At 34.0% G+C, this 27,161-nt stretch overlaps 1 protein-coding gene across 1 annotated transcript in view; it reads right to left on the bottom strand.

Annotated features, from left to right (window-relative positions):
* Positions 1 to 25,297, bottom strand: part of KLHL4 (kelch like family member 4) — a 99,362-nt gene extending 74,065 nt beyond the window's left edge. The window contains exon 1 of the mRNA XM_036839970.1: positions 24,795 to 25,297. Within this exon, the coding sequence (XP_036695865.1) occupies positions 24,795 to 25,216 (422 nt within the window). The 5' untranslated portion in view covers positions 25,217 to 25,297. The remainder of the gene's footprint in view (positions 1 to 24,794) is intronic.
* Positions 25,298 to 27,161: the final 1,864 nt, after the last annotated feature.

Genomic DNA, 27,161 nt, shown 5'->3' with positions numbered 1-27,161 from the left:
ATAACAAAACAATAAATGTAGTTCATGAGAAAACAATAATAACTGGCCTTTAAGTATGATATTGATTGAATCCTCATGTGAAAAAAAAAGCTTTTTAAATGTCATCTTCTTAATTAGTGCACCCTTTAAATAGTGTTATAAAGTTATACACTAGGGACTTTCAGCTATACTGCATTAGATTACTACAGGTGGGTGTATGCTAAAATGCTAAAATGTACAGGGTACGCTAAAACATTAAATAAATTTGCCATTCCTTTTTTCAGCTTTATTGAAGTATAATGGATAAATAAAATTGTAAGATATTAAAGTACACATATGATGATTTGAAATGCTTATACATTGTGAAAGGATTCACCCCATCTATTTGATTAGCACAACCATCACTTCAAATTTAATTGATTAATTAACTTTTGATGAGAACATTTAAGTTCTACTATCTTGGCAAATTTCAGTTATACAATATGGTGTTATCAACTATAGTCACCACGTTAAATTAGATCCTTAGACCGTATTCATCTTATAGTTGAAAGTTTGTACGCTTTTACCAACCTCTCCCTATTTCTTCCATGCCCCAGCCTCTGTCAACCACTTTTCTATTCTGTCTCTATTCCTTTTTTAAAAAACGTACACTCAACAACTCTAGCTATTTTTGAATAATAGAGTTATACCTTGCTTCATTGTACAACTTCCTTCGTCATTCTAGCTTATATCTTTATATTTTATTCTTTTTTGCAACTTTTCCCCCAGCTATATTGAGATATAATTGATATGTAACATTGTGAGAGTTTAAGGTGTACAACATGATGGTGTGATATTAATATATCATATATATTGCAAAATGATTACCACAGTAAGGTTAGTTACCACCTCTATCACCTCACGTAATTATCACTTATTTTTTGTGATGAGACCATTTACGTTCTACTCTCAGCAACTTTTAGGTATATAATACAGTATTGTTAACTATAGTCACCATGCTGTACATTAGATTCCCAGGAACTTATTCATCTTATAACTGGAAATTTGTACCCTTTGACCAACATCTCCCTATTTCCCCCCACTCCTCAGCCCCTGGCAACCACTAATCCACTCTCTGTTTCTATGAATTTAGCTTTTTTAGATTCTGCATATAAGTGAGATCATACAGTATTTTTCGTTCCCTGCCTGACTTATTTCACTTAGCACAATACCCTCAAGGTTCATTGCTGTTTCAAATGGCAGATTTCTTTCTTTTTCATGGTTGAATAATATTCCATTGTGTACGTTTATGTATATACATATATAGATTTAGACAGTGTATAAAACTATGTATATGTATACACATGCACACAAACATATGTACATGCATACATATCACATTTTCTTTATTCATTCATCCCTCAATGGACACTTAGGTTATTTCCATGCCTTGGCTTAGGTGATTAATACTGCTATGAACATGGGAGTGCAGATATGTCTTCAAGATACAGATTTCATTTCCTTAGTGTATATATCTAGAAGTGGAATTGATAGATCACATGGTAGTTCTTTTTTAATTTTTTGAGGAAGCTCCAAACTGAGTTCTATAGCAGATGCACCATTTTACATTCCTACCAAGAGTGTACAAGGGTACCCTTTTCTCAACATCTTCACCAAAACTTGATATTTCTTGTATTTTTTAATAAAAACCATTCCAACGGGTGTGAGGTGATATCTCCTTGTGATTTTGATTTGCATTTCCCTGATGATTAGAGATGTTGAGCATGTTTTCATGAACATGTTGGCCATTTGTATGTGTTCTTGGAAAAAGGTCTATTCAAGTCCTCTGCCCATTTTTTAACCTAATAATAACAATATTTTACTATTGAGTTCTTTATATATTTTGGATATAAATCTCTTATAAGATAAATGGTTTACAAATATTTTCGGCCATTCCGTAGGTTGATTTTTTTTTAATTTTGCTTTTCATTTTTAACTCTTTTAAACATACAATAGAATTTCTTATTGTGTTTTTCTAGATTTCATTGCTTTCCATTTTTTTTCTTTTATTTTTTTAAATTTATTTTTTATTATTTTTTTATTTTTAACATCTTTATTGGAGTATAATTGCTTTACAATGGTGTGTTAGTTTCAGCTTTATAACAAAGTGAATCAGTTATACATAAACATATGTTCCCATATCTCTTCCCTCTTGCGTCTCCCTCCCTCCCACCCTCCCTATCCCTCCCCTCTAGGTGGCCACAAAACACCGAGCTGATCTCCCTGTGCTATGCAGCTGCTTCCCACTAGCTATCTATTTTACGTTTGGTAGTGTATATATGTCCATGCCACTCTCTCACTCTCACTCTCACTGGATGGACTCTAGGTCCATCCACCTCACTACAAATAACTCAATTTCGTTTCTTTTTATGGCTGAGTAATATTCCATTGTATATATGTGCCACATCTTTATCCATTCATCTGTTGATGGACACTTACATTGCTTCCATGTCCTGGCTATTGTAAATAGAGCTGCAATGAACATTTTGGTACATGACTATTTTTGAATTATGGTTTTCTCAGGGTATATGCCCAGTAGTGGGATTGCTGGGTCATATGGTAGTTCTATTTTTAGTTTTTTAAGGAACCTCCATACTGTTCTCCATAGTGGCTGTATCAATTTACATTCCAACCAACAGTGCAAGACGGTTCCCTTTTCTCCACACCCTCTCCAGCATTTATTGTTTCTAGATTTCTTGATGATGGCCATTCTGAATGGTGTGAGATGATATCTCATTGAAGTTTTGATGTGCATTTCTCTAATGATTAATGATGTTGAGTATTCTTTCATGTGTTTGTTGGCAATCTGTATATCTTCTTTGGAGAAATGTCTATTTAGGTCTTTAGCCCATTTTTGGATTGGGTTGTTTGTTTTTTTTGATATTGAGCTGCATGAGCTGCTTGTAAATTTCAGAGATGAATCCTTTGTCACTTGCTTCATTTGCAAATATTTTCTCCCATTCTGAGGGTTGTCTTTTCATCTTGTTTATGGTTTCCATTACTGTACAAAAGCTTTTAAGCTTCATTAGGTCCCATTTGTTTATTTTTGTTCCTATGTCCATTTCGCTAAGAGGCGAGTCAAAAAGGATCTTGCTGTGATTTATGTCATAGAGTGTTCTGCCTATGTTTTCCTGTTAGAGTTTGATAGTGTCAGGCCTTACATTTAGGTCCTTAATCCATTTTGAGTTTATTTTTGTGTATGGTGTTAGGGAGTGTTCTAATTTCATACTTTTACATGTACCTGTCCAGTTTTCCCAGCAACACTTATTGAAGAGGCTGTCTTTTTTCCACTGTGTATTCTTGCCTCCTTTATCAAAGATAAGGTGACCATATGTGCGTGGGTATATCTCTGGGCTTTCTATCCTGTTCCATTGATCTATATTTCTGTTTTTGTGCCAGTACCATACTGTCTTGATTACTATAGCTTTGTAGTATAGTCTGAAGTCAGGGAGGCTGATTCCTCCAGCTCCATTTTTCTTTCTCAAGATTACTTTAGCTATTAGGGATCTTCTGTGTTTCCATACAAATTTTGAAATTTTTTGTTCTAGTTCTGTGAAAAATGCCAGTGGTAGTTTGATAGGGATTGCATTGAATCTGTAGATTGCTTTGGGTAGTAGAGTCATTTTCACAATGTTGATTCTTCCAATCCAAGAACATGGTATATCTCTCCATCTATATGTATCATCTTTAATTTCTTTCATCAGTGTCTTATAATTTTCTGCATACAGGTCTTTTGTCTCCTTAGGTAGGTTTATTCCTAGATATTTTATTCTTTTTGCTGCAATGGTAAATGGGAGCGTTTTCTTAATTTCACTCTCAGATTTTTTACCATTACTGTATAGGAATGCTAGAGATTTCTGTGCAATAATTTTATATCCTGCTACTTTACCAAATTCATTGATTAGCTCTAGTACTTTTTTGGTAGCATCTTTAGGATTCTCTATGTATAGTATCATGTCATCTGCAAACAGTGACAGCTTTATTTCTTCTTTTCTGATTTGGATTCCTTTTATTTCTTTTTCTTCTCTAATTACGGTGGCTAAAACTTCCAAAACTATGTTGAATAATAGTGGTGAGAGTGGGCAACCTTGTCTTTTTCCTGATCTTAGTGGAAATGGTTTCCGTTTTTCACCATTGAGGACGATGTTGGCTGTGGGTTTGTCATATATGGCCTTTATTATGTTGAGGAAAGTTCCCTCTATGCCTACTTTCTGGAGGGTTTTTATCATAAATGGGTGTAGAGTTTTGTCAAAAGTTTTATCTGCATCTATTGAGATGATCATATGGATTTTCTGCTTCAATTTGTTAATATGGTGTATCACATTGATTGAATTGCATATACTGAAGAATCCTTGCATACCTGGGATAAACCCCACTTGATCATGGTGTGTGATCCTTTTCATGTGCTGTTTGATTCTGTTTGCTAATATTTTGTTGAGGATTTTTGCATCTATGTTCATCAGTGACATTGGCCTGTAGTTTTCTTTCTTTGTGACATCTTTGCCTGGTTTTGGTATCAGGGTGATGGTGGCCTCGTAGAATGAATTTGGCAGTATTCCTCCCTCTGCAATATTTTGGAAGAGTTTGAGAAGGATAGGTGTTAGCTCTTCTCTAAATGTTTGATAGAATTCGCCTGTGAAGCCATCTGGTCCTGGGCTCTTGTTTGTTGGAAAATTTTAAATCACAGTTTCAATTTCAGTGCTTGTAATTTGTCTGTTCATCTCTGGAGTTCCTTTAAGTGGTGCTCTTAATCCCCTCTCCTACCACACCAGGAAACAAAGAGGCAAGAAAAAGTCCCTTGCCTCTTAGGCAGCTGCAGACTTTTTCCCAGACTCCCTCCTGGCTAGCTGTGGTGTACTAACCCCTTCAGGCTGTGTTCACGCAGCCAACCCCAGTCCTCTCCCTGGGATCTGACCGAAGCCCAAGCCTCAGCTCCCAGCCCCCACCCATCCCAGCGGGTGAGCAGACAAGCCTCTCGGGCTGGCGAGTGCTGGTCGGCACAGATCCTCTGTGCGGGAATCTCTCTGCTTTGCCCTCTGCACCCATGTGGCTGCACTCTCCTCCGTGGCTCCAAAGCTCCTGGCCTCCTCCACCCGCAGTCTCAGCCCGCGAAGCGTCTTCCTAGTGTGTGGAAACCTTTCCTCCTTCACAGCTCCCTCCCACTCGTGCAAGTCCCGTCCCTATTCTTTGTCTCTGTTTTTTCTTTTTTCTTTTGCCCTACCCAGGTATGTGGGGAGTTTCTTGCCTTTTGGGAGGTCTGAGGTGTTCTGCCAGTGTTCAGTAGGTGTTCTGTAGGGGCTGTTCCACATGTAGATGTATTTCCAATGTATTTGTGGAGAGAAAGGTGATCTCCGCGTCTTACTCTTCCGCCATTTTCTGTAGGTTGATTTTTCATTTTGTTGATCATTTTTCTTTTTGCTGTTTCCTGTACCTTTTTAAATGTAAATAAAGGCTTTCTTTTAAACAAGTGAACACTACATTAACAGTAGTATTTCATAAGATTTACATGGATCTTGTTTAAAAGCCCAATTGATCTTACTCTGATGATGTGATTATAAAAAATTCTGTTAGAAAAATCCTACAAAAATGCATATTCATGTCTCTGTAATTTGGTTGTCAGTGCATTACAGCTAAATAACTTTTTCAAGATACCTAGACACAATATCCGCATTTCAATACCAGCACCATGTTAAGTGTTTCTTAATACAGGCTTCTAATTTTCAAAATGTAGTGGTCATTTCTAGAATTTGTTCTTCTTAATTAAGTTCCTTTTCTGTCTTTTGGATTGTATTTCCAAATACATCCCTATCTCAGGTTTAAATTAATTTAAAATATTCTCTTATTTGCTAAAGTGGATTTCTGGGATGATATTGTTTACAAGTAACATGTTCTAGTAATTTAAGCAGTGGATGGAATATGATAAATTTAAGGATTCATTTTGATACATGATTGACTTATTTGGATTATGATAAAATTAACCTAACAACATATGGAAAACAGGATCAGAAGCCTGCAAATATATATGATCCTTATAAAACCAGTAGCAGAAAAGCCAGGGCTATTTACAATGACTGCCTTGAAAAAGAGGAAGTAATCTCCCCCAAAATGTGGAAATTAGCAAGATGGATAAGGGCAGAATATTTCAAGCTTGAGGTATTTTTCTAGCACTCCTCAAATTACACGGTGCCTGCTTACGGGACTGCCATTAGGAGTCCAGAAGCAAGACTGAAGCATTATCGTCACTGGGCTGTAAAAGCAAACGCTGGTCAGCAACACTCCCTTTAGGTATCTGGCTTTACCCTAACACAAACATTTTCCCAATATAGAGAAATAGCCTGCTTTTTATGAAACTACTAGGCACCTAATTATTGTCCAAAGGGATAAATATGTCACACACACACACCACACACAATGCATCAGTAGTTAACATACCGGGACTAAGGATATAGCTGTTGTTGTTGTTTTTTAATACTAAGGGTACAGTTTTGTAAGGATTTTTTTTTTCTTATTTACTTCACAAAATACTAACATTACCTATGGCTTATTGGATATGCTACTATTATAGCACTTATTACATTTCATCTTGCATTACAGTTATTGGTATACATATTTATGTTCTCTACTAGAATGTAAGCAACTGGAAAGCAGTTGTTTTATACCTCATTTTCTCTGTCAAGGTACTTGGATATATTATGCATTCTAAATGTTTATTGACATATGAATGAAGTAGTAGCTTAAAGAGAAGTTTTATTTTCATGTGATTTTTGTTTTCCAGACAGGAGAGGAATTTACAGTAAATACACCTTCTTGAGTTTCATTTACCATTTTGTGTCAGTGTAAAAAACGTGCAGTCTGGATCATTTTAGCTTCTTTAATAGTAGTGAGAGCATTTTGACATACAAAATTGAATCTAAATAGAGTGTCAAATCAAAACACTTCTGAAAAAAGAGCAAGACTTAGTTAGTGGGAAGGTCCAAGGCTTAAAGTGTCTCAGATAAGGCTGTCAACATGACAGAATTTTCATGGTTATATGTTGTGGAAAACATTCCCTTCATGTCTCACAAAGTGCTTCTAGATCAAGGGTTGACAAACTATAGCCGGTGGTACCAAATCCAACCAGCCATCTGTTTTGTATGGTCTGTGAGCTAAAAATGGATTTTACATTTTCTTACTGGTTAACAGAATCAAAAGGACGCAAGAAAATTGTGTACAATTCCAAATTCAATGTTCATAAATATGTTCTTATTGGAACACTGTCGCACTCATTCATTTACATATTATCTAAGGCTGCTTTTGAGCTAAAGTCAGAGTTAAGTTGTAGCAACAGAGACTGGATGGCCTGCAAAACCCAAAATATTTACCCTCTGTTCCTTTACGGAGAGTTTACCTACTCTTGTAAAACATTCATTGCTTTCATGTCCCACAATGTGTTTCTAGAATATCAACAGACGTAAAAGTTTTTATTATCTTATATGCTGTATTTTTAGTTTGATTTTTACCACAATCCAAATAACACAATTATGCATTAAAGTGGATCTTTAAATTTCTTTAATTCCACCCACTGCTTGGATTACTAGATAATGTTACCTCCTAAACATTACCATTCCAGATATCCACTTTAGTGAATGCGAGAAGGATGTTTGTAATTGACTAGATTATATGTGGAAATCTCCTCAAATGAGAAATTAAATGAAAGAATTGGTAAAATAGCAATGACTTTTTATACCTATTATAAAATAATTAAGTGAATGATTAAGCAATGGCTAAATAATTAGGAGGCAGTTTCTATCACCTATAAGAAACTATAGTATGCTTAACAATCAGCATTATCACATAAGATGAATAAGGCAAGATGAAAATTGTTCAAAATGTAAAATGATAATGTTAACATTAATTGAATACTTATATGTAAGACACTGTTTAACGACTTTATACTTATTGCCTCAATTAATCTTCCACACAACTATATGAAATAGGTGCATATACTTTCCTCATTTTAAAAACAAAGAGAAACTGAGAGGTTAAATAACTCACTTGAGGTCATAACACAAAAAAGTTGCAGAACTAGCCTTTGAATTTTGATACTTTAACTCCAGGGTGAATCTGATCATGCTTTTTTATATAGGATGTGGAAGGAAAATGTCCCTGGACACAAGCACACTTGGGTTGGTTATGGAGCCATATATATATATATTTTTTTTTTGCATAAAACAATGAGCATTGTAGGTTTGTTAGCATGAGTTGAAGATAAATTCCATTGCTCATAACAATTAACTTTTTCTTTGCCGTATTAGCCATTTCATTAGCGTGCTTTTTCATTTCCATTGGTTTTACAAAATAAGTGATGCCTGATATTTTGAGCAAATCAAATACAAACTGTGGTAGACTACGAAAATAATGATTCTTCTAAGGAGAACAAACAATAAACTACAAAGTCACACTTTGTCTGCTGTCCATAACAATTAACAATTATTCTCTATGTTTGCAGCCTGCAGCATAGAGAATATCAAGAGACAGGAGGAAAACTGGTTTGCATTTGGCACAGCAGCAAGAGAGTATTATTATGTATAAGCTCAGGTCTGACCTTTCAATGATGCCTGCTTAAAATTCATAGATATTGATTCAAGAAACTAATATTTGCAAATTTACATTGGTGCTTTTCAGTTCAGTCACAGTTCATTTTGAAAATCAACTAGGTATATTTTTATAATCGCATATTATTTTAGATGTTTTGTAGAGAAATGGAAAATTATGAAAAAAATCATAAACACAGGGCATTTAGTACTGCTGAATCCCAGAAAAAAATCATTGAGTGTAAAAATCAGACACTTCAAGCAAAACATAAATTGCCATGAATATGATGTTTTAGCAGAAGGGATCAAACTACTTTCCAGATAGGCAGGAGACATAAAGGGAACTGGAAATACTGGGGAAAAATTTATATTTAAATAAAAATGATGACAAAAAGTTTTAATTGAGAAAAAATAGTTTTATGTCCTCCTTATTACCTTCTATTAAATGCAGCAGATACTGGATAATGATAAGTCTTCAATAGAAGATTCCAGAGAAACCAACATGAAAACAGTCTAAACCAAAAATGACTCAAAGTTTTAACACTTCTAAGAATATATGAACATATATACATATATATATATACTGTATATTATACTGCATATATGATATGCAGATTATAACCTATATATTCTTGGTCATTTTTGAATTGTCTAATCTCATTAAAATGACAAATTCTTGTATCTACTCTGCAGTACTCTCTTCTCAAATGTTAATGCATATTTTAACCATAATTATTTATAAAATAGGGAAGTAAAATGAACATCTCATGTGATTTGTTTAATTTTAGTACTTAAAGAGTCTATGCTCTTTAATGAAACCTGAGAAAGTCAAAGGTTTGGGCAACAATGCCCAGCAAGAGAAGCAACTCAAATACAAGATTAGGTGCAGCTTTGGGATCCGTAGTGTTATCTCTCTTCTTTCCAAGTTTTCTCACATAACTCCTTGTAATTTAAGAAGAGAAAGGCAAACGAATGAGGATGAAGGATGTAGAGCTAGGTGAAGCTCATACTCAAAACCGCATGAGTGATATACTGTGGCAGAATTTAAGGCTTTCCCTTCTATTTTACCCCGAGACTCTAGAGAGTATCCACAAAATAAACATCTAAAGAAATAAAATAAAATGAGTTCAGATTATTAATTCCCAAGGTGATCAGTATGAGTAGAATTTACTAAGTAAAAATTTCTAAAAATCATTCTCTCTTTTAGTTAGATGTTCTAACTATAGTAATAGTCCTCCAAAAGTTTAATTGCCACTTTTTTTCAATGCCAATTCTGTCACTTTAACTTATGTTTTTGCTCTGCTAATTAAATTATCGTACCTAGCAAACTTTAGTGGGATATAGTAGATTCCAGAAATAAATATCAATAATACTCATGGTTCATACCCAGTTATGTAGGCATGATCTTTTGACATGGTTGGTTCCTGATGCAACCCTGACTTAATAAGCCAGAACATGTTTGAGGCTCAAATTAGAATCTCCTAATTCATGTTGACTTCTGTAGCACTCTGTAGTCCCTTCTTAGAATACCTGAATTAATTATAAAAACCAAATAATTATAAAAGTTCCCCATGTCCCCCCTTTTCTGGCCATGTACTCTTAGTTTCCATTAAATGAGAAGAATGAAGTTATAGCTATTGACAAAAATAATTAAATAGATATTGAACAATTTTTTAAAAATACTTGAGTAAAATCTGAAGGTCATGCATGATATTTAAGCTAGTTAAGATTTATTTAAGAGTTTCATGAGTAAAACAAATCATATTTATTTAATTGTACCTTGAGATGAGGGCATGGCTTTTGAAAGCTTGACCTTTTCTAGGAAGTGTGTGTGTGTGTGTGTGTGTGTGAGAAAGAGAGAGAGAGAGAGATTGCATGTGTGTGTGTGTGTGTGTGTGTGTGTGTGTGTAGGTTGAATACTATTTTGGGACCTCTGAGATGAAAGTCACAGAGTCATTCCAGAATTTCCATTTAAAGTTGAAAAACTAGAAAACTATGTAAAATATAAAAAATAAAATCATTGGAGAACATATTCTTTAGAATTCAAATTAATATTATAAACAAAAATTATCTTATCTTTTATTACATCTTCTTGATGTAGTCAAAGAGATGTGTTTTTAAAGGACAACTTGCACCAAGTCAATGATCTCTTGGTTCCAACATATCAACTAAAGCAAAAAAGCTTGGAAAATGTCTAGAAATCTTTAGTTTACTCTTTTACACACATATTCACTTGATTATTTTTCAGCAGTGTAGGTATGACCTTGACCTTAATGGCTCTCTTAGTGATCTGAACACTTATTTTAAATTCAAGAGCCATTCTTCTTTCTAGGGTGATGGAGGTAGGGAGGAGAAGAGATATTATTGTATTAGATATAATGTGTTTTATTTCTTTTGATTGCACACATAGGTCAAAACAAGCCTTCTGGGAAATAGCACTGTAACAGTGGTAGCATAGATGAGTGATTAAGATGTTTCTCAACATAAAGATAATTTACAAGTCAAAAAAATTAAATAATAGGCTTGAATTCAATAAATAGAGTGTGTTCTGATGTCACAGTCTATACCGTTCTCACTACTATTAATAAACCATTTCATGTATCCTGTGATTTAAAGCCTTCAGTGTACTTCACTAATGGTACTGCATACATCAGTAAAAAATAAGAAAAACCTTAAAAATACTAAAGATGCAAATGGTTTAATCATTAAAAATGCTTAATAGTCCATTAGCTTATAAGTGCTTCTTAGACACATTTTCAGAATTAAGCAATCATCATTCAACAAACAAAAGAAATTCTGTTTCTATTTACCTATAAATTAATATATGTGATTTAGTGTAAAATTTAAAAAAATACATATACATGTTTAAATTCTAACTTTTGCAAACAACTTTAAATTATATTTTAGCAGTATGTGATGATCAAGCTATTTAAGAATGACTTAATCAGCTATCCTCTACAGTTTTACTTTAATAGAACCTTAGAAACACTATCAGTTTATTCATTCAAAATAAAAGACAATGAAACACTACTTATTAATTTTGCCAAATATGTCCCCCACATAAGCCTTTTCCACACTTTTTGGCAGATTGATGTTTTAGCTAAATAATGACTACAATTCTCATGCACCTGTAAAAATCTATGCTATGCTGGAAGGATGAAAGGAAATAATTTTATGCAAGGGGAAATAACTATTATTTAAGCTTGACTGGAAGCAATACCAGATGTTTTATGAATTTTCATGTTTTTGCCAGTATTTTCTTCCCATTTTAATGGCAAAGAACTTTTAGTACCACCAGCAATTTTTATCCATTTATTTTTACAAGCCTCTTTCAACACAAAAGTAAAAAATTCTGTGATAGTCAGACCCTTACTAGATGTATAGCTGTCAACAGAAGACTAAATTATCTAGAGGGCAAGAAAGGGGATTTTAAGACTTTTTGGGTTTGAAGAAGAAAAAGTTGCAGGATAACTTTAAAAATTATCTTAAATGTTTTACATAGATATATTTATCACCAGTTTTATATTGCTGAAAGGAAAATAAGAGAATAGGGCTTAATTGTTTTAGTATATTTGTTGGTTAGCTTACAGAGAAACTGTCAGTGTTATTTGAATTACCTCCTCATCTTTGAATAAAGTTGCAACATTGATCTACTTAAGAATAACAGCATAAATATGATCTCATTCATTTCTTGATTACCCATACTACTAATGGGCAGAAGCCAAAAGAGTAGATGATTCCTTGACCAGAGACACTCTTTGTGTTGTTCTTCAACTCCTGAGTGTATGGAGAAGCTCTTGTGTGGTGACAGACAATTTACAAAGCAAAACATCTATTCTCAAAATGACTGAATATTTTAGATATTTTCTGCAAACAGTAGAATGAACAAGATGATTTAACTATTTTTTATGGTAAAAAGGTATGTAAAATGTCCTAATTTATGTCTTTGATGTGGCAGTTATCTGATGTGAAGTGTAAAAATTATTTCATGTATTTACTTGTAAGAAATTCTGTAAACAGGCTAACATAGGCACTTTTAGACATCAGCTATAATGATGATTGCACACTCATAAACTTATTAAAAGGAAGTAGCTGAATATGCTATTAAGAGAAGAGCGTGGGGGCTTCCCTGGTGGCGCAGTGGTTGAGAATCTGCCTGCTAATGCAGGAGACACGGGTTCGAGCCCTGGTCTGGGAAGATCCCACATGCTGCGGAGCAACTGGGCCCGTGAGCCACAACTACTGAGCCTGCGCGTCTGGAGCCTGTGCTCCGCAACAAGAGAGGCCGCGATAGTGAGAGGCCCGTGCACCGCGATGAAGAGTGGCCCCCGCTCGCTGCAACTAGAGAAAGCCCTCGCACAGAAACGAAGACCCAACACAGCCAAAAAATAAATAAATAAATAAATAAATAAATTTATTAAAAAAAAAAAAAAAAAAAGAGAAGAGCGTGGTTAAAGTCCAGGAGTTAGGAAATTTGGCTTATAGTTACAGTTTTGCCACTAATTAGCTATAGTCATTCTATGTTTTAAGCTTTTACCACACCTGTCCATTTCTTTAAAAGTCCTTTCTAACCAAAATCCTAAGATATTTGTAAATGTGCAGTTTTTATAAACTTCAGTCAAATGAAAAGGGATAAAAAATTCAGAGCATAAATTTCCTTTTTCTTCATCTATATAGTAGTTATGAAAATAATTATAGCATATATACTTACTTTGATCACATGTGGCAAATTCAAATGTATGTACTTTTATTTCTTTAATATAGAAATAAAAATCATCTTGATATTGATACATTAGTAAGTTGTACGCTAATTGCTATCAAACTTGCTTTATCCTTAAGCAAGACAAGTTATTTAGATCAGCCAAATGCTTCTGAAAGGAGATTACTTAACATATTAATTATCTTAATCAGATTCATAATTTGTAGAGAAAGGCTTAATTTTTCATCTCATTTTCTAGCTCAGAATGACAAAAAACAATTTCTCCTTTTTACTGTTTTTGTTTTGGGTTACAATTTTATACTTACGTACTTTGAATGTATTACCTCATATGGAGAGCAAAGAAAACATAGAAGGTGAAGAGAGCAACTCTCAATTACTAAAAAAAAGTAAGGAGAAAGTAAGAGAAGAACAGTGAATTAATTATGAGAACTGAGGGGGGAAAGCAGGTCTGCAGGCAGTTTGCCAAAATATAATCAGTATTTTCAATAAGTATCTATAGTATATATAGCATTATATTAGTAATCATTGTCCAACCTTCAAAATACCTCACCTGAGAGTTGAGGGACCACAATGATGGTAAAGTGTCTGTTTCTGAGTTGAAACATTAACAATAATAAAAATTTTCCATGTGGTTGAAATTTGTTGCTATTCTTGGATTAAATTTTCTATGTTTGCATTTCAACACGTCTTGAGTCATTAACCCTACTTCCATCTTAATTATCCTGGGTAGCTTCTATATTAAACACTAGGAGATCTGAACTGAGTTGCTACCTTGTAACTGCTTTTAAAACTTTTATTGGGAGGCTGTGTTTTTCCATTCCAACTGGAAACTCCATAAGGGTAGGATATATGTTTTTATTCCTTTGTCATCCTTTCACAGAACTTAATAAAGTTCATTACACACGGAAGAATGAAAGGCTAAATTAATGCTGCTGTCTATTTTTAAAGCATTTTCTTGGTCAACATTTGAGAACTTAATGTAAATCATAGATTCAAGTGTATCTACAATTCTGTATATAAAGTACAATCAATTATTATGCTTTATAATCTATTATACTTTATATAAGGCCTTGCTGTTTTATATATTGCATGTTTACAAATATATCAAGTATTAGGATCCTGTAGGAATCCTGACAAATTAGGCTTGCAGGAGCTGTTGAAGTGTTTTTTAAAGTTTGGTTCAGAAGTTTGTTAAAAATTCAGATTCCTAAATCTCACCTCGAAACTAATAAGTTAAATTCTCTGGTAGTGGATACTGAGTAACTACATTTTTAACAAGCTCCCCAGATGATTCTTGGGCACAGTGAAGTCCAAGATTCTATCTGCACTAACAGGAAAGAGAATTGCCCCAGGTATAGCTCATTAATCTAGCGTCTCTGAAAATGATCTGCCTCCCACACTCCATTACAACCAACATAATACTGGAAGTCCTAGCCAGAGCATTTATGAAGAAAAAGAAATAAAAGTTATCCCAATCAGAAGAGAAGAAGAAAAATTATCTATGTTTGTAGACGACATGCTCTTATATGTAGATAACCCTAAAGACTCCTCAAAAAAGCTGGTAGAACTAATCAACAAATTCAGTAAAGTTGCAGGATACAAAATCAACATTTAAAATCCTTTCTGTTTCTACACCAACAACGACCTACCTAAAAAGGAAATTAAGAAAACTATTCCATTTGCAAAAGTGTCAAGAAGAATAAAACACTTAGGAATAATGAAATTGGACCTTATGACATACACAAAAATCAACTCACAATGGATTAAAGATTTTAATGAAAACCTGAAACTATAAAACTCCTAGCAGAAAACACGGGGAAAAAGCTTCAAGACATTGGTCTTGGCAATAATTTCTTGGATATAATACCAAAGCACAAGCAACAAAAATGAAAATAGACTAGTGGGAATACATCAAACTAAAAAGTGTCTACATAACAAAGGAAACAATCAATATTCAAAAGGCAACCTATGGAATGGAAGAAAATATTTTTAAACCATCTGTCTGATAAGGGTTAATATCTAAAATATGCAAGGGACTCACACAAGTCAATAGCAAAGAAACAAATAATCTGATTTAAAAATGGGCAAAGAAATAGACATTTCTTCAAAGAAGACATACAAATGGCCAAAAGGTATATAAAAAGGTGCTCAACATCATTAATCATCAGGGAAACACAAATCAAACCCACAGTGAGATATCATCTCAAATCTGTTAAAAACACTATTATAAAAACAACAACAACAACAAAACAAACGATAACAAGTGTTGGTGAGGATGTGGAGAAATCAGAACCTTTGTACAATGTTGATGGGAATGTAAAATGGTGCAGCTGGGAAGGAAATCAGTTTGGAACATCCCCCAAAAATTAAAAATAGAACTACCACAGGGTTCAGCAATCACATTTCTGGGTATATATCTTTAAAAAAATTGAAATCAGTTTCTTGAGGAGATATTTTCACTGCCATGTTCATTGCATCATTAGTTACAATATCCAAGACATGGAAACAGCCTAAGTTTCCATTAACAGATGGATGCATAAAGACAATGTGGTATATACATACAATAGAGTATTATTCGCCTTAGAGATATCCTGCCTTATACAACAATATCGGTGAACCTGGAGGACATCATGCTAAGTGAAATAAGCCAGTCACAGAAGGACAAAAGCTGTATTATTTCATTTATATAAAGTACATAAAATAATCCAACTCATAAAAACAGAGAGTAGAATGGTGGTTTCCGGGGACTTGGGGGGAGTGGGAAATGGAGAGTTGTTGTTGAATGGATGGAGTTCCAATTATAAAACTTGAATAGGTTCTAGAGATCTGCTCTACAACTTTGTGTCTATACTCTATTGTGTACTTAAAATTTTGTTGAGAGGATAGAACTCAATTTAAGTGTTCTTGCCACAATAAAAATAAAATAAAGCTAAAAAGATATTTTTGAAAATTAAAAATCACTTATTCAAATGTATAGTGAACTGTTCAGAGTCCTGGAATCCCATTCAACTAGACCTTGATAAAAAAAAAAAAAGCATCATACTTTTTAAAATCTAAACATCCTAAAAGGATATTCCACATGTCAAGTCCTATATTTTCTATTTTTTCTCACCACATTCTTTCCCTTAAAGCATTATATCTATTAACATGCTTTCTTTGCTACCATTCATTACTTTGTTTTTCCTGTGTAATGGAATTTTGGAGAATCTGAGGAAAGCAAGTGGAATTTCTCCCTAAAATTATTCACAGACACAAAATATTTCAATAAATTCTTGGAGGTTAAAAAACCCAGACCTCTAAGATAAAGTCCAGATACTCCTTATTCTGTCTTTTAAGATCTTCCATAATCTATGCCTGACCTTCCTTTCTTGCTTAACTTTGTACTATTCTCCAATGTATATCATTCACTTCAGCCAAACTGAAATCTGCCATTTGAGCACACCTTAAATTTCTATGTTTCAGTGCCTTTTTCAAGGTACTGTGTTTGTCCTCCTACCTAGAATTCATTCTTCCCCATATCTGTATCAAAACGCTATCCATCCTTAAGACTGATCTCAAATCATGCTCCTCCATGAAGCATTCTAAGATTGCTCTGGTCAGAAGAATTATTTCTTGTCTTTGAATGCCTAGCGTTTTCAATGACCAAGCAACTTAAACTCTTTTTGCAATACACTCTTTTTTTTATTGCCATAAACCTTCCAAGTGGATGCACTTTATCTCTCCAATAGTATTTTAAGTATCAAGTGGGAATCAACATCTATTATTTATCTTTCATCTTTAAAGTGCCTAAGAAAACATAATGCATACAATTGGGATTCAATAAACACTTGTTGAATGGCGGAAACAAATGAACATCAACATCTTATTTAAGCAATTGGCTTGTTGAATGTTACAACAGAATTCAGACTAAAGAGTTGCCTAAAGTGTTATGTGACAGTCTGTTACACATGCAATTGTTTATTAGTATTGTTATAGCCAATGTAATCAACATTAGCCAAAAAAGGACATCTAAATGCCACTGTGTTGAAGCAATCTAGTTATACAGGGAAAATGTGGACAAAAGACTTAACAGTTAGTTTCTATTGAATGAGCTAAAAGTGGAATGACCAAGAACCAATCACATGTTAAAGACCTGCCAAAAACACTTGCAAGGTGTATAGTATGGCTCCTGAAGAAGCAATAGCAATACACAGTGTGTAAGGAGGGCAACAGATCTACATTCTGTACAATAGCATTTGAAAGCATGAAAAGGATAAGCCACTTTGACTAACAGTAACGGGCTAAGAAAAGTTTGCCAGGAGTAAAAAAGCATTCACTTCTGATAGTTTCAATAAACATGATCGCTGGTATTGCTCTCCTCCAGTGCAAATGCCAGTATTATATCTATATATCTATTTGGGAAATAATTATTTTACAATGTTTTCAGAGTAAAACCTTATGTTGAATAAAATTTCAGTAATACTTTTTCCATCCTAAAACATCAGATAATGAAAACTATTTGATTTTGATTTTCTCACTTTTAGTTACATTTTCTTAGATCGTTCTTTTTAAGTCTATTTACAAAATCTTATTTCTCAACCACTGGGATACACATTTTCCATTCTCTTTAGTGAAATTGTAATCTTAATGGAATGGAATCACCATGAATAAAATATACTCAATGGCTGTATTTTTCATTTTAGCATGGAGTAATAAAGATTTTTATATAAAGAAGTTTGTTTTATATGTGCCATTGTTTTCCTCCTAAGAGATAAACCACAGACAGTAATATGAAGAAATAGAAAAAAAGTGGCAGGCCATATTTTCATTTGAAAGCTCCAGTAAATATATACCACTTCATTAGCAACCACGGTGTTCTGGAGCGATTAAATAAAAATGAGTTTATTTATACCCAACTATGACTTTATTAATTGCTATGCCCTTAAAAGTTGGTCCAAACCAAATGATAGAATCAAGATCATGGGGTTAGGAACTGAAATTGCATGTAGTTTTTAGTTGTTAACAGAACTTTAGCTGATTTCCCTAGGATTGCCCTTAGGATAAAATCTTGTTGCTAATGTATAAGATTTTTGCATGGAGGAGGTAACAGCCCACTGATTTTGATTCGGTATCCTTCTATTCAGTTGCCAAAGAACAAAAATAAACAAAACTAACAAATAACAAACAAATAACGTACTCAATTCTTAAAATTGGGTGGTCTTCTAGTATTTATTTACTAAATCTATTTACTAAGATAGTCTTTGCTAAAATACTGTACATTTTTAAAGAAAAATTGGGATAGTATAATGATAGTATAGGGAGTTCCTATAAACCCCACATCCAATTTCCCCGATTATCAATATCTTACACTAGTCTGGCACATTTGTTACCATTAATTGACCAATTTTGATACATCATTATTAATTAAAGTCCATTCTTTATTCAGATGTCCTCAGTTTTTACCTAAAGTCCTTTTTCTTTTCCATATTGCATTTATTCATCATGTCTTCTTAGGCATTTCTTGGTTGTGACTGTTTCTCAGATTTTCATTGTTTTTGATGACATTTACAGCTTGAAGATTAAACACCAGGCATTTTGAAAAATGTTCTCCTATTTGGATTTGTCTGATGTTTTTCTCATGATTAGATTGGGATGGGGGCGGTGGGTTTTATGGAGGCAGAAGACAGAAGTAAAGTGCCATTCTCATCACATCATACCAAGTATATATACTGTCAACACTACTGAGCAGTTTTGATGTTAACCTTGATTACCTGGCTGAGAGAGTGTTCTTCAGCTTTCTCCACTGTAAATGTACTCTTCCCCCACCACGCTTCCATGCTATACTCACTCTTTGAAAAGAAGTCACGCCCACACTTAAGGTACAGTATTCAGCTCCACCTCCTTGAGGACAGAGTATGTACATAAATTATTTCCAATTCTTCTGCACCAGAGATTTGTTTTTTCTGTCTTATTTATTTAATCATTGATTTATATCAATACAGACTTAAATGTTTATTTTTTACTTAGGTTTATAATACTTTTTTTTGTTTGTTTGCTAATATTGTTCCAGCTTGGCCATTAGGAGCTTTTTCAGTTGGCTCCTGTGTCCCTTTGACATACCCCCATGATTACTTTTTTGAGGACTTTCTACTTTATGGCACAAGATATTCCAGATTCATCTTGCAGAATATTGACTTATGTTTCTTTATTAAGGATCCAGTGTTCCCCAGTCCTCCACTTCAATTTTAGTTTTTCATCTCCTTCAAATATAAGAATTTCACACTGATATACATATACACATATAGATGTATACATATGTGTGTATGTATGTGCATGTGTGTATATCTGCATACATATAGCATTGAAACTATTTTTACTTATAAGGTCATAGGAAATAAATCAAAAAGATTAGTATTAAGGGGTAGATGTCTTACAAAAATCAGAAAGGAGATATACAAGTTTAAAAAATAAACTTTAAAGTACTAAGTGGTTGAATATTTAAGCAATGTGTAACAGGTCAATGCAATTAATATGCTGCTCCTGAAGTCACATATTAAGTAGTACCACATACTTTAAGTTCTTTATTTATATTTCCAAATGCAGAAGAAAAATGATTCTTATCTTTCAAATATCAGAAATAACTAGAGGTGCTTAATCATAATACTTAAAGAAACATGGCCCTAACATATTGCCAGATGCCTAGATGGAAAGGAGTCCCGATTTTCTCAAATATTAAATATATTTTAACTAATGTTAACTTAAATATATATGCAATACCACAACGTTAAGAATGAGTCGTGTGGACCATGGTACCTCACTCTCAGGAAAGAGGCTGTGCGTAGCAAGGATTTAAAATCAACCAACATAAGTTCCATTAGGAATTAGGAATGTTAGGAATCATTGCACTAAGTTTAAATTATATGTTAAAATATTCTAAATTTAGTAAAGCAGTTGAATAACTTATGTAGTTTTATATGGTACATTTTAACCCATCGACAAAAGGATTTAACCTTAAATTTTCTATAAACAACAATAAAACTGTAGTTAGCTCCTTATTCTTTCCTTTGAAGTAACAGTTTCTACTGAATAATGCAGTGTGAAATTAAGTAATGCAGGCCTAGTTCTGAACTTTAGAAGGCCACATTATTTTTGCCTTGTAAGAAGATAAGCAACAACAACAACAGATATCCAACAAAATAATACCCAGAGAAAGATGTGAATGTTACCTTTACATTCCAAAATTTTCCTTAGGAACATGAGAAAATATATGTAAAATATTTAGTGCCTGGAACATAGTAAAGGTCTACAAAAGGTACTTCTTATTATTTTTAATGTTGTATTATTATTGTTACTTTTCCAAAATCATCTGTTACCACTTTCCAAAATCATCTGCTACCACTCTCCCCTTTGAAAACCCTACTCCAGCTGCACTAGCCTCCTTGTGTTTAAACATATCAAGCACACTCCCATCTCAGGGCTCTTGAAATTGCTGTTCTGTCTTCCTGGAAAGCGCTCCCTGTAAATACCCAGGTACCTTACTTCTTACTTTATGAGAAACGATATTACAATAGGCTTCATTATTTAAGATTTCTCTTATGCATAAATATTTCCCAAGCATATTCCATATCACAGATGTATCTGTGTTGAGGATAAAGACGCACAATACACTTTGGCCCTATCTGAATTGTTTTGTTAAGAAAGCAAATACACCATCATGTGTCCATTTTCACAAAGGACACAGGGACCACTGTACATGAGGCATATGGTCTGCTGGTTGAATAGCCAGAACCTCAGAGGACAAAATGGCACCATGGTTAACAGGATGGCTGGAAAGCCTCCTCTGTGACCATGGGATATGCATGTGATCTTAAAATCACTATAATAAACAACAAGTCCGGACACATTTTTGAATTCACCAGTTAAGGGTGTTCGGAACATTAATCAATGGACTGTGTGGGGACATGTGGCATTGATGTGAATAGAAAAAATATGGATGGAGGTTAGGGGCTCCCCTGTAGCACAGCAGCAGTAACCTCTCATTTGTTTGAATTTTTGAGTCAGACATCCTCATGGCTGCCTCTTCATTTAGATGACCTCACTTCATTTAGATCTCTGCTCAAATGTTACCTCATCAGAAAGGCCTTCCCTATCTGAAGGAGTATCCCTTCTTCACTCTATTCTCTCTAATTATTTTTTCTTCATACTACTTACAACCACTTAAGTACCACATTTTGGTTTATTTTTATTATCTCTCTCTCCCCATTAGAATGTATACTCTATGAAAACACGTTCTCTGTTTTGATCCTGTTTTATCCCCAGTGCCTAGAAGTGTGCCTGACACCCAATGGTGCTCAATATTTGTGGAATGAATTATTAATTAATTCTAAGTCTTATTCATCCAATCCCCCCTTCTTTGGGATATCAAAGTATATAGTGCCAGCTGCTCTTTTTTTTTTCTAGGCAAGCTCACTTGAAAATTGAAAAGGTCTCAAATGGAGGGAATTTGGAGTCTTGTCTAACAGTGCAATACTGGCAAAGATATACACAATCATATATCATACAGTTAGTAATTTCTGCAAAGACCAAAAGCCGCAACAGGTAGTATGAGGTTATGATCCCCATTCCTGCTAATTCTTTAAAACTAAACACCCCTGTGAATCTCCAGCTTTGCACTGGGGCATGTTGTTCTGGGCCCATACACAGATCATCAGCATTTTATTCAATGTTCTCAAGCGCAATGAGGAGATAACCGCATTTGTCTTGGCAAATGCAGTTTACCACTTTATACACCTGGGTACTTAGGCAATCATCTCTTTATGAGCAGTTAAAATATATATTATATATATATATATATATATATATATATATTATATATATATATATATATATAATCTTATAACTAAATATTCTGTAATATAAAGGCATAATCATAATACACTTAAAATATTCTGATTTTTGGAATTCTAAGGATGAAATAAAGAAAAGAAAGGACGTTGAGCAAGGACATTATGGGGAAGCAAAGATCCAGAATTAGTAGATAACTAGGACAAAAAGAAAATGATAATTGAGCCCAGACCTCTGATGACAGGCATACTGATATATGCATACTCACGGTGTGGGATCATGATACAGAGTTGCTCATAAATGAAGTACATACTATACTTCAATTACATAGGAATGTATTGGGGTTTTTAAATCCCATAAAAACATATTAATATAACTTTAATACCTTGGCTTTACTATCTGTTTTAGTAATAATGGTAGTTTATTCAACTATATTACATGCTAGTAATTTAGTCCATTCTCTCTATTAATCCCCTGCAATATTTGTAGGAAGCAGGATGGCTTAAAGACCTTTATTTTGCCCCAAGTGTTAGAGCCCATCTTGTGTTCTCCACACTGACTGCCGTTTTTGTTTGTCTGTTTGTTTTTTTAACCACAAGAGTTCTATTGAGGGGATAACAGGTTGCTGCCAACTTCGCAGGATTTTTTCCTCCTGCTTCTCAATTTTGTTGAAAAAGAGAGGCATTAGAAAAATGGGGAATAAGAGAGTTCCTTATCAAACTCTCTTTACCCAAGATGAAACAATTCAGAATGGGTAATGATAGATTGATAAACCATCATATTTCAATTAATAAGGTCCTCAATTTACCCCTTCTGTTCTGCTTAAAATATCCTTGGCACATCTATAAAACCACTTCCTGTATTTATTTTAAGAAAATATTAACTTTCCACTGTAACCATATGATATTTAACAGAAAATTTTTTAGAACATGAACACTATCAAGAATAAAATAAAAAGAGAAATATATTTAAAAAATATTACTTGGTGACACTTTATATTTGACATTTTATCTGGCATTTTTATTTAGCAGCTAATTTATTGTAAATATATTCTCATGCTGGAAAATCAGTTTAGGGATCCTCAAAGAATTTTGTCAGGAAGTCACAGTGGATAATTTAAATTACTCTACAACAGAGTCAAATGTGCTTAATATTAACTTCCAAATTCAGCAGTTTTTAAAATTGTTGTTCATGGTGAGGGGAAATAATTTGAAAACCTGCTGAATCTAAAGTATAGATTATATATTACTTTGAAATCCAAGTATTTGTACTAAATACAACCTGCAATCCCAAAAGTTATATAGCATTTTCTGGAGTAATCACAAAAATATTTAGGAAAATTCTTACATACACATTTTATTTCTTAAGACATCTGTATCACAATCTATTATTATACTTAAATTCATTTCAAAAAATCATTTCATTATTTACATTTCATACAGAAAGACTGAGTTCGTATAAAAGTATCATTTTGCACAGTTGCTTTGTCTTTTGCCATAATGTTGTTATGCTATTTTTTCTATTGATTATGTTCTGAAATTATGGAAGCAAGGAACTGTCAGGTAGATATATTGCAAAAACATATCTAGAAGCAAATTTGCCAGTCCTTCTCCTCTAAACTTATGTAGAGACACAGTATACAGATACACAGTATACACAATATCCAGATTTCTAAATAAGTTAGCATACCTTCACGCTGAACTGCTATAAAATTTAAGACATTTCAAAAATACCTTTTTCTGTAGCTCTTTTACACTTTAATTACATTACCAAAATCGTTAATTGTGTCTACAACATGTTGGGGAAATAAAATCTGATAATGAAAAAAGAAAAAAAAAAGTAAAGATCTACTAGATTAAGTTATGTTAGACAATATTAGAGGAGGGAACATAATTTCCTACGACTCAAATAATTCTGGTGGACAGAAAAATAAAGTCAAATATTTTATGAGCTATACTTAAACTATACTTTATTATCACTTCTTATTCAATTTTAATATTCTGAAACACCCGACATGTTCCATTTCCTACTTTAAGATCTCACTGCTGTAAGCAACATTTCATTACTTGCTTTATGCAAAATATTTTCATAATTGAAAACTAGCTATGAAACTAACACAACTTGAAATAAATCTCAAATGCCAAAGGAAACTGTTCTGTAGTCTCACATAAAGATAACATTTATCAAGCGTCAATATAGCAACCACGTACTAAGGAGCAGATAAGGATGTGCTGAGCAGTCGGAGCTTGTATTTTGTCAGAGTTGGCCTGACAAAGTCAGAAAGAGTTCTATATAATTCATCACACTTGTACAAAAAATCATAACTATTTGAACATTCAAGCCATAGAGGATATATACAGAAAATTAGCAATTATAATAAACATCTCTTAGAACTGAAACAGTATTCTTAATGGAATCGGAATGGAATAGGAAAAGTAAACTCACAACTCTAAAGCATATATCCCACTAATTATCAAAATGAATGTATTATTACTATTTTCCTTTATAGACTTAAAGGAGGGGGTTACTTGGAGACCCTGATTGGCTGCATACAAATTCAGAGATTATTATAACACTTTTATTTAAACATTAAATAAGAGTTTTAGAGGATAAGTTAACCTAAGCTATGACTTTGTTGTTATATTTTCGAAAACTCCTACCTTGCTGTAGAATCTTCTGTATTGTCATCAGCCATCATCTCCAAATCTTGTGAGTGTTTCTCACAAGCTTCTTTAAACAAATTCTCCTCTGGAACTGCTTTAGGAGTATCTTCATTTGATCGAAGATGTTCTATCAGGTTTTGTGAGTGCCAATTCTGAAGGGCTCTTTGATGGGCAGGGGCCGATCCTGGCACTGGTGCCAGTATGTTGTGGTGGACAGGACTATTGCTTTTCTTCAGTCCATTTCTGTCCCGAGAGTGGTTCTTCAACCTGCCCTGAACCGGGGTCCCTCTATGCTCATATCCTTCCTGCTGAAGGCAGTTTCCAGTGTTGGGCGAACCTTGAGAAGGATGACTAAACCACCTCCAGCGTAGCCTTAGGATCTGTTTCACATCAAACTCTTTCTTGCCAGACACTGACATCGTTGCAGGAGGAAAGACAAAAGCCTTCTCTCACAGAAAGGAAACAGCCTTTGTTATCTCTTGTTTCTCTGCCTCTTCTGTAGGACTAACAAAAGCACAAGTGCCGAGAGCAGTCTTTCTTGCTCCCCCCTCCCCCGCTGTCTGTGGTATACTGTGAATACTTCTAGCTTTCCAGCTGAAGCAGAAAGCTGCAGCTAACAGTGTAGGTGGGAACCCATACTGACAGGATGATGAGGTCAGACCTTAAACAAGTAAATCAGCTTAGCACAGGAAAGCAGCTACCACAACACACTCCAGCTGCTAGATTTGCACGCTCCCAGCCCTCCCGCCTGGACTTGCAAATATCTAACCCAGCTCCTTCCTAACTGAAGTACAGTAGCTTCAGCCTTTAAATCCAAGCAAGTGAGCAAAAGCAAAGTGTTTAAACTAACTTCCTTCTAGATCCCACTCACCCCATCCCCTGCCAGATTTCATTTCCTGGCAACCCACTTTTAAAAATGTGTCACTTTGTCCTAGGAGAATTTGTAACAAGGAATTCATTATGATCTATTTTGGGGTTCTTATGGAAAATTTTATGGTGGTTCATTAAGGGAAAACATCTTGTCATCAGTCCCCTCATGCACGTTTGTAGTTATTTTTACAAAATATCTGAAAATGTGAGTGTCTTTATAGAAATATTTGCTTGAAAACCTGAACAATTCCAGAAACATAAGAAACTGTTGTTTACCCATGACTAAAAACACACACTCCACTAGGGAATGTAGTAACAGTATTTTAAGTCTACAGCTGAAGGAAGAGAACAGTGTTTTTCTAAGCTCATTAGGTTAGAAGACATGTCTTCTCTCAGGAACCAAAACTTGAAAACCAATAGTTCATCCTGGCTCCATGCCAGTATAAACACTTCCTTATCATGCTCTTTACTTTCACAGGCAGTGTTAAAGGTCTATTTTCTTTGTTCAAAAGTCCGTATGAGAGGATGCAAAAGCATGTTTTGAAGTAACTCCAAATTGTCACATAACTCAGTAATAACTGTGCACAAAGTTCTTTGAGGTATGAATCAGGATCACTACTCTGTACAGGGATAAATGTTTCTATAACAGTATTGTATCAGGAATGTATTCACCAATGCCATTTTGAAATTTAGTTTGAATTTTATAACTTCCATGTCATGCATACATGTGATAATGGGGAATTGTACCATTGGATCCTTAGAAAGAATATTGTAATTGTAAGGCTTTGATTTTAGTTCTGGCTTTACAGTTAATGAGCTGTATGATCTTGGACAAGTCATTTTACTTCTTTACATCAGTTTTGAAGAACTGATATGGAGGCTGAACAAATTTCCAAGTTTATACTTGCAATGGATTTTTAAAAATTTGGAAATAGAGAATAAAATGAATATCTTTTTGTAAGTTTTGGTAGATATTTTACCTGCAATTTTCTATAAATCTAATTATACCTTTTCCTTTCCCCTCTTGCTGTGGTAGGTGTAATGGGAAATTTATGTGTCAACTTAAATGGGCTACAGGGTACCCAGATATTTGGTCAAACATTGTTTTGGGTGTTTCTGTGAAGGTGTTTTTGGATGAGTTTAACATTTAAATCAACAGACTAATAGATTGTCTTCCCTAGTGTGGGTGGGCCTCTTCTAATCAGTTGAAAGCCTGAATAAGCAGAATACTGACACTTCCCCAAATAAGAGGAAATTTCTCCTGCCTGACAGCCATCAAGCTGGGACCTCATTTTTCTTCTTTTGTTTTCCTGACTTCAGGCTCAAACTGAAATATTGACTCTTCTTGGGTCTCAAGCCTGCTGGCCTTTGGATTAAAACTATATCATCAGCCCTCCTGGGTCTCCAACTTGCTGACTACAGATCTTGGGACTTGTCAGGCTCCATAATTATGTGAGCCAATTCCTTATAATAAATCAATTTCTATCTATCTAT

This window comes from Balaenoptera musculus, chromosome X, assembly GCF_009873245.2.
Source record: "Balaenoptera musculus isolate JJ_BM4_2016_0621 chromosome X, mBalMus1.pri.v3, whole genome shotgun sequence".
Taxonomy (NCBI): Eukaryota; Metazoa; Chordata; class Mammalia; order Artiodactyla; family Balaenopteridae; genus Balaenoptera; species Balaenoptera musculus.
Note: the sequence above shows the minus strand (reverse complement) of the source record. Positions and strands in the feature narration are given on the sequence as shown.